At 44.0% G+C, this 13,531-nt stretch overlaps 1 protein-coding gene across 4 annotated transcripts in view; it reads left to right on the top strand.

Annotated features, from left to right (window-relative positions):
- Rim (Rab3 interacting molecule) overlaps positions 1 to 10,760 on the top strand; it is a 46,559-nt gene extending 35,799 nt beyond the window's left edge. For 2 of the 4 annotated variants that reach the window (XR_011445094.1, XR_011445095.1), the window contains exons 11-17: positions 316 to 2,933; positions 3,199 to 3,324; positions 3,691 to 3,961; positions 7,709 to 7,886; positions 8,107 to 8,274; positions 8,334 to 9,105; positions 9,993 to 10,760. Coding sequence is in view for 1 of the 4 variants with exons in the window: in XM_070286326.1 (XP_070142427.1) it covers positions 316 to 2,933; positions 3,199 to 3,324; positions 3,691 to 3,961; positions 7,709 to 7,886; positions 8,107 to 8,274; positions 8,334 to 8,465; positions 9,512 to 9,568 (3,550 nt within the window). In the remaining 3 variants the exon portion in view is untranslated. The other 2 variants (XR_011445096.1, XM_070286326.1) reach the window with 2 other exon arrangements.
- Positions 10,761 to 13,531: the final 2,771 nt, after the last annotated feature.

The raw sequence follows: 13,531 nt of genomic DNA, 5'->3' as shown, positions 1-13,531 counted from the left end.
CAAACACTCGACTCGCATTGGTGACCACTACTCACCTCGAACCGAACGTTTGACCTCGGACGCTGTTCGTTCTCCCCGTCAATTGTTCAATAACAACCCATAATCCTGCCACTGAACCCCACTTTTTGCCACACACACAAACTCACCACCACACGCCGAGCGCTGTCTCACTGGGAATGGCGTTGCGTTTAAAACCATTTCCCAACACTGCATGCATCGAAACCAAACCTCGAACCACCCACCACTGCTGTCACACCACCGTTACCACCCGTTACCACTCGTTACCACCCGTTACCGTGCCGCAATAACCGTTAGCTTCCCCCGCAACTGGCGCAATCTCTTTGGCGTTCGCAACAGCTTCCTCAGCGGCGCCGCAGGTGAACCGATCACCGGACTGCGACTGCATCATTCAGAGCCCGGTAGGGCCAACACCATCGAGGTGGACGACTGCGACTATCTGCCGTCCGGCGGAACCCAGCAAATGGTACTGCTGGAACAGCTGGAGCAACTGCAGCAATTGGCCGCCCTAGCGGCTGCCGACTCGCCGCCCATCTCCGCCGGCGGCATCGGAATGGGCATGACTCCGCATCAGGTGCTGGTGACCGATGCCAACAGCGGCCAGCTGGTGGAGCAGTTCTTCGTGGAACCCGGCACTGTGGCCGAGGAGACGCTGGCACCACTCGATCCACTCGATCCCCATGCGCATCTGCATCCTCACTCCGCCTACTACTCGCCCCATTTGCCACCACCGCCATTCGCCATCGACATCGACATGTTTCCACCACGACGGCCCAACGGACAGAAACCGAACGTACAAGCCACCGCCGCCTATCCGCTGCCGCTGCTGCCGAGCTTTAAGCAATTCAAGCGCATTACCACGCCCATCACGAATCTCTTCCGCAGCTCCTCGCCCTCGGGCGTCCACGCCCACGACCACGTCGCCTCCGGGGTGACAGCCTCGCCCAGCTCGCTGGTGGGTTATGTACGCGACCACCTGGACAAGAGCTGCAGCCACTGCCAGAACGGGAGTCAGCCGGTGGTGCTATCCACGCATCATACCCTGCACCTGGCCACCGCGGGCCTGGCGATTGGCGCCTGTCCCGATCCCTGCTGTTTGGCGGACGCGCATCCGCACCCCCAGCATCAGCTCATGGGCTATCCCTACGTCGGTGCCAGCGGTGAGCCGCCCTCCTCGGATCCCGCAATGTGCGGTGAGTGCGTGGACCAACACTTTCTGGGCGGGCTGACGGGACCGCAGATGAATCTGGGCGTAGTGCCCACCTATCATGTTCACACGCCCACGCCGAATGCCCATCGGAGGGCCAGGGGACAGATGGCAACGCCGCCACCGCCGCCCACACAGTCGGTGCTGCGCCTGTCCCGACAGCTGAGCGAAGATGCCTTGGTGGCCGCCGTTCCTATCTCAGAGGCCAAGGCGCAACCCACTTCAATACTGAAGAAGCCGAAACTAGAGCGACGGCGGCTCTTCCACGAGGGTCAGTCACGATCCCTGGACTACGACGATCTGCACGCGAAGAGCTGGGGTCGCCGACGCATCCGATACGAGGACGAGGTGGTGCCTTCGTCCGGCGACTACCCCTATCCGCATCCAAGCTCCTACGCTCACTCGCCTACTTCGGCGATGTCGCGTCGCTACGGATCGGAGACGAATATTCGTCAGTCGTACATGGGCGCCAATGTAGATGCCAACCATCCCTTGAGCCACTCGCACTTCCTGGTAACGGACGATAAGATCGTGACCATCATGTATGACTCAGATGTGGGCTGGACAAGAAGAGGAGTGGCCCCTTCCCTCTTCCGTGGGGCTCACCGTCAGCGAGGGTTGGCGGATTCCAGACACCACATGTCGCTGGACTTGCAGCGCACCAGTCAGCAAAAACTGTACGGACCGGCGGCGCCGTACTTGAAGCGCCGCCGGAACCTGCCACATCCGCCCAGTGCCCAGAATGCGCACAACTTCTCGCCCATGGAGGGCGGATCAGGATTGGAAGCGGGAGCGGTGGGAATGGAGCACGGCAACGGAATGGGTAGCGGTGGTGCACACAACACGAGCAGTACACACAATAGCAACCACTACACCAACCAAAACAATAGCCAAGCGAGTAGTGTTAGTGTTAGCCAAAGTCACAACCAACAACTACAACAATCAGCTAGGCAAAAAGGGAAAGAAGGCACCGCCGCCAACAGCGGATCGATGATGGCATCGGAGCAGCTGACGAAATCTAGTAGTGGGAGCGGTGGTGCCACATCTGCTGCCGCTGCTGGGCATCTTGTCGTCGGTGGTACTAATGCTAATAATGCTTCTTCTTCCTCTTTTGCAAATCCCCAACAACAACCACCTCCACAACAACAACTACAACAACAACAACAACATCATGGATCACCCAACCAAATCAACAACAATAACAAACGTGTCCCATCATCAACAAATGCAACAACAACTACACCAACACCACACCAACAAAACATAAACACCAACAACAATGACGTTAACAACTTGACGCTTGACGCCACACACCAACAACCCCCACCACAAAATACATGCACAAATCTTATCACAAATACAACAACAACATTAACAACAACAACAACATCGTCGAATGCAACGAATGCGGCGACAACGACAATTGCAACAACCGAAACAACAAATGCTACAAAAACTGCCACAAATCCAACAACAACAACAAATAACACGAACGAACCAAACGCAACAACAACAACAACAACAACGAACGCAACTGCCGATGCGGATGCGGACCCGGATGCTCCGCTGGACGTCATCGACTGGGATGCCATCGATGCCATGCTGGACGACGACTTTAGCGAGTACGACAAGGACAAGAACGGCGCCGATGAGACGGGCGGTCCAAAGTCAACGGATGGAGGTGGTGCCGAGGGCGAAGAGAAAGTCGGTGAGTACTGAATAGTATGGACAAAAGGGTCCTTTAAATCTCTGCATCCTCTTTGGCTGTATTGATAAAAATATTATTGGAATATTGTTTTGATTTTAAATATTTTCTTGTGGGTTTTAAAAAGAACTCAGAACTTTAAGCATTACTGTCAAAAAATAAGAATAATTTGTTATGCTTCTAAAAAAAGTGTTTTCTTGTTAGATTCCGCGGTTGTTAAAAATTAAATGAAAATAAATCAAATCTTTTAATAAATCTCCCCGCATAGATGGCAGCCTCTCGGACACCGCGACGGACCGGAAGAAGGGCGGCGCCGTCGACCAGGAGAGGTCGCCCAAGGGCGGCAGCGGCATGGGCAAAAAGTCCAACTCCACCTCGCAGCTGTCGGCCACAGGTAGGCGTTTTGTTTCGTTCTCTGTTTGCGCTTGTTTACCGTTCTCGTTCCGTTGCCTTGTGTTGATCAGTCGTCAACCAGTCAATCAGTCAACTGAGACACCCAATATCCGTAGCATCGTAGGCTCGCCCGACTCATCCGATTGGAGGAGGCCGGCGAGCGAGTTCATTTCGTCTTCTGTTGTTCTTCTCGTCACATCTATTGCTTTGCCATTTGATTTTGCGTTGCCCAACCAATTACTAACCTCATGAGCATACTTTTATCCATAACCGTAACCATAAGCATATCCATAGCGAAGTTAACCAACTAACCAATATAAAGTATACTAAGAAAACTAAAACATTGTGTAAAATGCCATACTCGAAGGTCGTAAAAGACGTATGGGCTTTGGAAAGAAGGGTAAGAACTCGTTCACGGTGCACCGCAGCGAAGAAGTGCTGCCCGGCGATATCACGCGCGAGCTGCGCACCGGAGGCGGCGGTATTGGCGTTGGCGGAGGGCTTAGCGGGGCCGGTGGTGCAAGTGCCACCGCTGGTGGTTCCAGCGGTGCCGGCGGCGGCGGCGGCCTGTCCCGCGGCTCGTCCTCGGAGGCGGACGCCATCGAGCAGTTTTTCGGCGATGGCGCCGGCGGGGAAAGGTGCGCACAAGTCCAACTTTCTCTACTCTAAAACTATCTTCTCTCTCTACTCTACTCTACTGTACTTTACTTACTACTCTACTCTGCTCTCTATGCTATGTTATCAGTTATTTTCGGTTAATTATCGTTTTTATGACTTTCTTTTTGAGTTTTGAGTTGCCTTTTGGAGGAGTAAAATTCGAAAAAGTAAAAATTTTAAATAAAGTCTGAAGAAAAGCGTCAGCCAGGCTGTCGCTCTCGATTGAGATGATAAACATTAGTCGGCCCAGAATCGTAACCGTAACAGCAAGCACTTACAGTGTCGGTAACAGAAGAACCCCTCCCGAAAACAAGTCCCACTCAGCACACAGGATATTATATACCACTTTCCCTAGATGTAAGAGCTTCTCACCCTTATCCTCTCTCTGACTTTTCGCGCGCGCTTTTTTGCCAAAGCTTCAGCCAAAGCTCTCTCTTCGCAGGCATGACAATCTCTCACAGCAACCGTAACTGTAACCGTATCCGTATCCGTATCCGCATTCTAACCACCCGCCTCCCTCGTTTACTTAAATTATTATTTTTGACCACCTTGAAAACGCAGGCGCAGCAAACAAAAAAAAAAAACAGATCCAGAAATACCCAACTTAAGACCAAACCAAACCAACAAACAATCCAAAGTCGATACGTATTTTTAGGCTTATTAGGGGAACGCCCCCCAGGAAGGGGCTTCCCCAAAACGAAGCGGGGCACTCCGAAAGCTTTGCTCATCCGCAGTTTTTCAGTAAATTGCCGGGCAATGGGGAAAGCTTTCGGCTGTGCGACAGCCCATCAAATTGCATTTTACTTTCGTAGCAGCATTACTACTTACTATTACTAACCAAACCCGTACCCGTACGATTGCTAATGCCATTTGTAATACCCACACAACATTTATTCCTAGCGTTCTGTTCAGTTCGATTTCGATTTGCATGCATTGAGTTAAGCCAGCCTATACTTTTATATACTCGTAACCACCCGTACTCGACATACCAGCAACTACCAATCTATATTGCAGCCTCTTGTTAATACTTTTATTGCCAAAGCCCCAGAGCCTGAGCTTGAGGCTTAAGCTTGAGCTTCGGCTTCGGCTTCAGCCATGGTTTTGTGGCAGTAAGCGGTAAGAGCTAAGCGTAATCAAGGAGCTATCAACTCACCCGGTCGGGCAGTTTCCTAAACCAAAAAAACAATATGTGTATACATCAAAGACAGACTCCATATATGTAGTCCACGAACGATCCGGGAGATCATCCCTTGAGGTCTTCGATCCCAGTCAACAAACTAATGTTTATCATCTGCCTTCCGCGAGATTCTACTTCAGTTCGATTATGTTTTGCGCAATTGATTCGCATTCCTAAGTATATACACAGGGAGCTCTGTCACAGAAAGTCAGCAGACATTCAACAACAACAATTACAACAACTACTCCAACTACAACAATCAGCACACATAGATCACAACAACAACCGCAAACAACAAGTAGTAACCAAAAACAGATGCATTAACAACAACCAACCAACCAAAGACTCATCCGAAAATTGGCCAGTCAAGACAGCAGCAGCTACAAAATTTGCATTGCACACGATATAGCGGAAGGGAGTGCAGTAAATATCACCGCCAAGCATCGATGTCACACTCTTTTGAATACTAGAACCTTAATACACAACCAAACGGGTTGAGTTTCTAGTGAATACTCTCAAATATTGCAATAGTTGTTTTCAGTTAAGCCACTAGTTCTGATGATTTTGTTCGCTGATATATAAATATATATATATATACATATAGTGTGTACTCTATGATCTATGTTCTCTTATGGTTATTCAGTTATAGTTTTCTCGTTTGATTTCCCCCTCAGTTTTGTATTCAGATATATTTCCGTTTACGACTCTACACTATCTTGTCGCTCCTTCGGGGAACCCCAGCAAATGGTTTCGCTCTTTAAGGTTTTGCATTTTCCAAGAGCCCAGCGTCGAATATCCAAAGACCCGATTCCTGCGTTGTAATCTCACCTCACTACTCATGATCGCTTCTGAGTTTCGTCATAAAAAAGAGTCCAATCAAAATTCTCTTGCTCTAAGGTCCACCTTTCTAATGTCTAAGATGTTAATTCTTCGTTAGGAAGCTGGGCCTTGGACACATCTATCCCCCAGCATCTCCAGAAGTTTCTAAGCCATAATTTAGGTGTCTAAAAGAATGCTACATCAGAATTTGGTTTGGCGTACAAAAAGAAACCCATCATCACAGTATAGATCTCACTTTTAGACATCTTTGCAATTACGCGTTAAGGCTAAGCGACCTCTGGAAAAGCCCAGATGTTCAGACCAACCTACGACTTCTGTATATACGCGTTCACACACCCACACACATCTGTATAAATATGTATTGTTGTCTCCGGCAGAACAAGAGCAATACCAGGCACAGTTCTCAGGCAGCTCGACCAGCTCCGCTGGTCACCACCATATCACACTACCACCACCACATCCATACCACCAGCGGCAGTCGCGCGGCTCGGCGGGCAGCATCCAGCGGTCGGTGGAGGTGCCGCTGATGCCTCCGGTGACGCGTTACAGTGCCGGCAGCATTCACTCGATCTCTAGCTCCGAGGGCTCATCGTAAGTCTCCCGATCGCACCCGCATGGCACTCGGCCATAGCCACTATATACCTCTTTCCGGCTGAATAACTAAATCTCTGCCTGCCTCTGTCTCTGTCTCTGTATCTGACTCTCTCTACTCTCACCTCCGACTGTCCTTAAACTCAATCTAAACTATACTTCCTTTGGCTTTTGTATATGGTAATCTGTGTGGCGATCCCATCTATAACTCTTTCCGACCATTTCACCCTGCAACTCTTTCTCTCTTTACTCGTTGTCTGTGTGCGTGCGCCTTGACACCGTTGAAAACGAGCCTGCATTTGCGTACATTTTTTCTCTAAGTGTTTTCCACTTTTCCTTCCTTTCCTTGAGTTCCGTTTGATTCTTCGACTTGTTTGTGTATTTTTTTGTGTCATGTAATGTGTACAAATTGTAATTTTTTAAGCCTCATTTTACACCTATGATTTCAGCAATATATATATATATAGTATATATATACGTATATGTATATAAAAAAGATAACCTCACCTCTTGATGTGTGTGTGTAAATAAAGGGACTAGACTAAGCGAGCACACACAGTGCCTAGTGTTTAAAGCAAAAAATATATATAGTAAAGCTTTAAAAGGACCCTGAATAGTCAGATCCTGTTCTGTCTACCTGTACAAGAATTAGGGTTGCGCTAGAAGCTGTTTAACCCAGCGTCTCCTCGATCGTATACTATATCATAAAGCTACCTTCTCTGCACCTTTGTCCTTGGAACGAAAAGACACTTGCATGCCACCATCGAACTGTGACTCCACTTGTCTCTCTCTCTCCACCGCACCACCACTATCAGTATCACTATCACCCCAGAGCCTCCGCCTCTCACCCAAACACACTGATCCATTTCAGACCACAGCTGTTGCAGTCGCAACCATCAACTGAAACTATACAACATTTACTGTCTTTCTACAACTCCCTGTGTATAAAGAGTTCTATCTTTATATAAAAACAACATCCTTTCTTTGTGTAAATTACGTTTCTAATTTAAACAATATTTAGATGAGAGATACTACTAAAAACTCTGCCAAAGAAGCTGTACTAAAGTGCTTTCTCTATGTACCACACGTCCAAAACCCCAACCCCCATTCCAACATGTAGGTTTTCCCCCTCGTTGCGAAATGATGGAGCCCTCAATGAGTTCGTGGATGGCCTTGGGCCAGGTCAACTCGTGGGCCGCCAGGTGCTGGGAGCCCCCTCGCTGGGCGACATCCAGCTATCGCTGTGCCACCAGAAGGGCTTTCTGGAAGTGGAGGTCATCAGAGCTAGAGGGTTGCAGGTAAAGTAAACCAAAAATGTTGTAATTAAAAGTCTGATTTGATATGTAGACATAATATCTCGCTTAGGATCATATAGAAAATAACGGATAGTTTGATATACCGATTTCCTTCACTATAAAATATGAACCTCCGCGTCAAGTTGTTACAGAATCCATTATTCCATCTTCCCTGTATTTATTTTAGGAAACTCTTTAACAATTTTCCGATTATTTTCCGTAGCAAAAACCCGCGTCCAAGATGCTGCCCGCTCCGTATGTGAAAGTCTACTTGGTGTCTGGAAAACGCTGTGTGGACAAGATGAAGACCTCATCAGCACGACGTACTCTGGATCCACTGTACCAGCAGCAGCTGGTTTTCAAGCAGTCCTACACCGGTTGCATACTACAGGTTGGTCCAAAAGGGCTCGTCAGACTTTCGCAGATGTAACCTTTTATGTTCTCCCTTAGATCACCGTGTGGGGCGACTACGGACGCATCGAGAAGAAAGTGTTTATGGGCGTGGCGCAGATTATGCTCGACGATCTGAATCTGTCGAACATTGTGATCGGCTGGTACAAGCTCTTTGGCACCACCTCACTGGTCAGTTGTCCCACTAATATAGGCTTAGGCTCTAGGCGCTCATCCATAGCCTCACTCGACTCACTCAAACTCTAGAATTAAACCGAACTAAAAATCGACTAAATACAAATCTTACAAACTCAATTCGTACAAGAAATCTATAAAAGAAGCTATAAATCGATAAAACAAATACACTTGCATTATATTTATAAAAGAAACACACCCACAAAGCATATACTTCTGTAGTATTTAGCTCCACGTTATGTTTATAACATGTTAGTCTGTCGCAAAACCCTTGTAAAAATGTTGAACTCAAAAGATCTCAGTTTAAAGAGCCAGAATTACCAATCAGAATAACTATCGATTTCGAAAAATTAGATTTTTAGTTAACAATTTACATACACTTAAGCACCCTTGTAAATGAAAAGCTTGACATACACTAAATAAATACCACAAAAGGCAAAGTAGAACAACAATTCGCATTGTACACTGAAAAGATGAATGAGAAAAGTTGATCAAAATCAAATCAGATGCTTAACGAAATTGCAAACCAAATTAAAGTGCAAATAACTTGTCGCAAGTCACCATAAATCACCGTTACCGTTACCGTTACCGTTGAATCAACGTAGTTTTCACATAGAACCGTATAATACTCATATAGGTATGTTTCTCTATCCCCAACTATCCATTACAATCCAAAATTTAAATTTAATAGAATCGATCTCCACAATCGGTTTGCTTAGCATTTATCTAGTGCATGCGTAGATCCCCCTAACCTGTATTTATTTTGAATCCCTTTTTAAGAACCGGTCAGACATCACGTGGTTTGATTCCCCATATTTTGCTTAATAATCACTACCGTTTGATTTAGCTTTGGTAACATACAAATTATAACTAACATTTGCATTCTTATCGACATACTAAGTACATTATAAAATGGCAAATCTTGGCTAGTTAAAGAAATACGTATGCTTAGGCCTAGCTCTCTTATTAAACATTTTGAAAAGAACGCGGACCAATGCTGTTCAGAAATACAACAAACTTTGAAACCTCTGAAATCACACCAGGGTCGTCCGATTGTTTGGGCCGGCGAGTCAGTCATTATGGAGGAGCCGGGCGAATAACAGTTTCCAACACTCTCAACACCAAAACCAACAGCCACCACAACGCTTTCTATTCCAACCAACACAACCACAACAACGAAAACACTTTAGGCACCCAAGCACAATTCAATTCAAGCGAACTCGAAACTGAACTGAATTCAGTAAGTGCACCAACCAACTAATCAATTTAAACTCTAAACTTCAGCATACTCTCTAGTGCGCTCTAGACACAAGACATTCCGCCACTTTGCCATTTTACACACTTAAAAAATAAAAAAAAAATAAATAAAAGAAAAACATAGCGATAAATAACTTCTCCAGTAAATAGTACTATGAAAACTCAAAGCCGCTACTAATCCACTTTGCCCGTTTCGAAAACAGTTATCAACACCTGCCAGATAGCCCCTCCTCGAGCTCGCCAGCTAATCGTTTCGTATCCTTGCAGTAACCCTTGGCAGGAGCTGCCAGCCTTGCAGCCAAATAGCAAAGGACCAAGGTCAGCCTGCAGCAGCGGCTCCCAGGATGCCGCCCGATACCCATTCGGCATGTTGCTGGCCTAGGCTAAGTCCACATCTGTTTTTTCTATTCGCCGGCGGAGGAAAACCTAAGAAAACGAAAACAACATTTAAAATAATATGAAATGGAAGGATATCTAATTTTTATAAGTCATGAAAACAAATGCATTTAAATGAGAACAGAGAACAGAGAACACAAGCCGAGCGGTTAGATGATTAAACATTACTTCGGAAGGCGGATACAAGATAGATGTAACGGAGATCTATATATATACATGTACACACATATAAAGGATAACATTTGACAAAGAATACTTGTAAATTATGCATATTTCAAATAATTTTTACTACACACCTAAGATCACTATTATTTGCGTAATACGATTACTACGATTATTATTACTTACAACTATTATTGATAAAAAGATACAAAAAAAGAAAAGAAAACAAAAAAAAAAAACAGAAACAATGGAGAAGGTGGAGAAAGTTCAAGTGCTAATGTCAGTCATGCCTAAGCCTGAGCCCGAGCATAGGCGCTTAAGGACATAAATTGTTTATTGATTAAATAGCTAAATCTAAATCAGTCGAGGGAAGTTCTAGATTTTCAGAGAGGAGGTTATTTAAGTATATATACATACATATATAAATCGATATATACATAAATATATTTAATGTTTAAGCAAGCAAAGAACCACTAACACTTAAATAAGCCTAACTTACGATCGATGAAACCGAAACCTAAAGTAAAAGCTTAAGTTTAGGTAACTGAAAAGCGAGATATGAGATATGTTATGTATTAATCGAACGAAAAAGAACAAAATTATTTACCAAGGAGGAGGGGTGATGATCAAGTTAAACTTATTAATGCAGAATCTGAACTTAAACTGTAAATAGAGAGTCCTCACACGTTACATATACATACATACATGCCACATCCGGATAACCGATAACCCGATAATACCCGATTTCCAATTACCGCCAACCGCTTTTCCAAGTTTAGGCTTTAGCTATTGATTAGCCTCTGCGAACACGTCAAAAACTCCGCAGCCACCCCAAAATGCCCGAGTTTTTGCCGTCATCGATGGGGACATGCATATATATTTGAGGCAGGCATATAGGATATATAATTTATCTATGAATAATACTATACCGCGATTTTGTTGTAGCCCCCTTGCTTCACTAGAGTCGCTATAGCATCCGTTTTTGGCCTTTGTTCCAATCAACTTGCCTCGAAACGCATCAAGTACCTTCAAGTTAATAGTGTGAGCTGTAAAAATCGTTACCTGCTTGCCAAAGATACACGTACACGTACATTAGCATAAATGGAAATGGGAGGAATAGTTTGCAATTTACTGCATCTTGGTTTGCGATACTTTTTCGGCGTTCTTTTGGGCAACATTTTGCAATGCATTTCCGGTCAGGAGGATCACTTTCAGCAAACATATCAGAGAGACGACAGATGACCGATTTGAGCAGTTACTTTTATATATCCAGACATATGTAGGTCAGGGAGATAGGTTTGTCTTAGCTATTGTTCCTATCCAGTAAACGACGTTATTTTTCCCATCACTCATGGCTACGGATATTGAGTTGAACCTTTCCGTCCATTCATTCAACTACACACAGCAGCAGCAGCAGTTACACACAGTTAGCACGCATACGGGGGCAGAGTAAATAGTAAATTGACATGTGCATATCCATCCAAGCAACAGCTTCCTATATCAGAGATAAACAACTAAGAGATACGTAAGGAAACGCCAGGACACAGGGAAAGTGCATTCAAAATGTTGCTGCAAAACAACAACAGAACAGGATCGGACATCAGAAAGGAAGAGATCGCGCTTCAGATATTTGGGAAGAGTTAAACTACCAGCGAGGTTTCCAGAAACTAATTATACGATATAGAAATCAGAAGAACATACATACATAGGTACCGATACACATACATTATGGATAATCAGATTTGTACACTCCACTCCTCACGAGCCCCATAAATACTTTTCTTACTCTAAAAAATCTCTCTCTATCTCTACCTTTATATTTTTTCCACTGCTATCCTTAAGCGATCATTCAGAAATGCTTTGATAAATCAGAAAACCAGCGGAAGGAAGTACAGAACTACAACCAACCTTGGCAGGGTCGAGTTCGAAATGCCCTTTTCGAAAGCGATTGGCTGGTGAATTTAATAGCGAAAGTTTAGGAACAATTATAGAGCGCACTTGAACGAAGATTTTGTAAAGGGCATTTTTTCTACCGTAAAGTCAGACAAGAGATTCTAATTAGGATTCCTATAGAATTCGTTACATTTAAGCCACACCAAAGACAAAGACAAGAGACAAAAGCATATAGAAATCGTTAATGACGCAAATGATATATTATGGCAAGTTATTTCAATGGCAACCAATACAAGAAACAAAACGCTATTTACTAAGTTCAATCTGAATGACAGGCTACGTAATTACACTACACACACAAGAAGATCAACAACACGAAAATATATCATTTATTGCAAATGTTGAACTAAATTGATTAAAAGGCGACGCTCAGCGCTCTCGCTGAGGGCCCTGAACACCTTATATTGTATTTTAATATCTCGACAACAATCGAAGGTCGAGAAACGACAATAAACTGTGAAAGAAATATGTAAAAAACAAAACCAAAAATAAAAATACAAACTAAAATTATATTAAAAATTGCGAAAAGGCATTATTAATATTGATGAACACAGAAACTTGAATTGTGTGAAACTAAAACTAATGAGAAAATTTAATGAAAAACATTTAAAGAACAAAACAAAAGAAAATTCATTAAAAATTGTTTTCTAATAAAGCAAAACCCCCGAGTTTTATTGCATTTTACCCACAGGTATTTTTCTTCCGCCCGCAATAAAAGACGATTGTCGTTGGGGTTTTACATAAAGCGGTGGTATTTCTTTATTTACCATTGATAAACCATTTAATCCGTATAATGTATATATAAATTTAAACATTTATTGGTTTATAATTTTAAATGTAAATGTTCTTGGATGCTTGCGCCGCCATACGGGTATTGGGTTCAACCTTATTTTCATGTACAGGTTTTCCTTGCAGGCGCAGAAAATGTCCCAACCCAGGTTATTAAATAAGTTGTTAATTTCTCTTGGATATTTCCTATGAATTAATCTTTAATTGATTCGAAATTATCTTACAAAAGTTGTTTGTTTCTTTAGCTGCTGATACTTCGTTTAGTTTAGTGCGTTTCTCAAAGGAACCAAGTTGATGACGACATACTAAACTATACATATTTATGGCCTATCCTCTATCGTATCATTGCAATGATTTTCTCAAGCTATTTTCGGATCTCTTCTAAAAAGTTCTGTGATGGGAGTGCATTTCGAAATGTATTATATTACTAATCAGTCTTTATAACGAAAATAAATACGGCCGGTCGATCGAATGCTCTCTGCGCAATCGTCTTACCCATGAAATAT

This window comes from Drosophila kikkawai, chromosome 3R, assembly GCF_030179895.1.
Source record: "Drosophila kikkawai strain 14028-0561.14 chromosome 3R, DkikHiC1v2, whole genome shotgun sequence".
In the NCBI taxonomy this organism is placed as follows: domain Eukaryota; kingdom Metazoa; phylum Arthropoda; class Insecta; order Diptera; family Drosophilidae; genus Drosophila; species Drosophila kikkawai.
The sequence above is the reverse complement of the archived record's forward strand: the minus strand, read 5'-3'. Positions and strand labels throughout refer to the sequence as shown.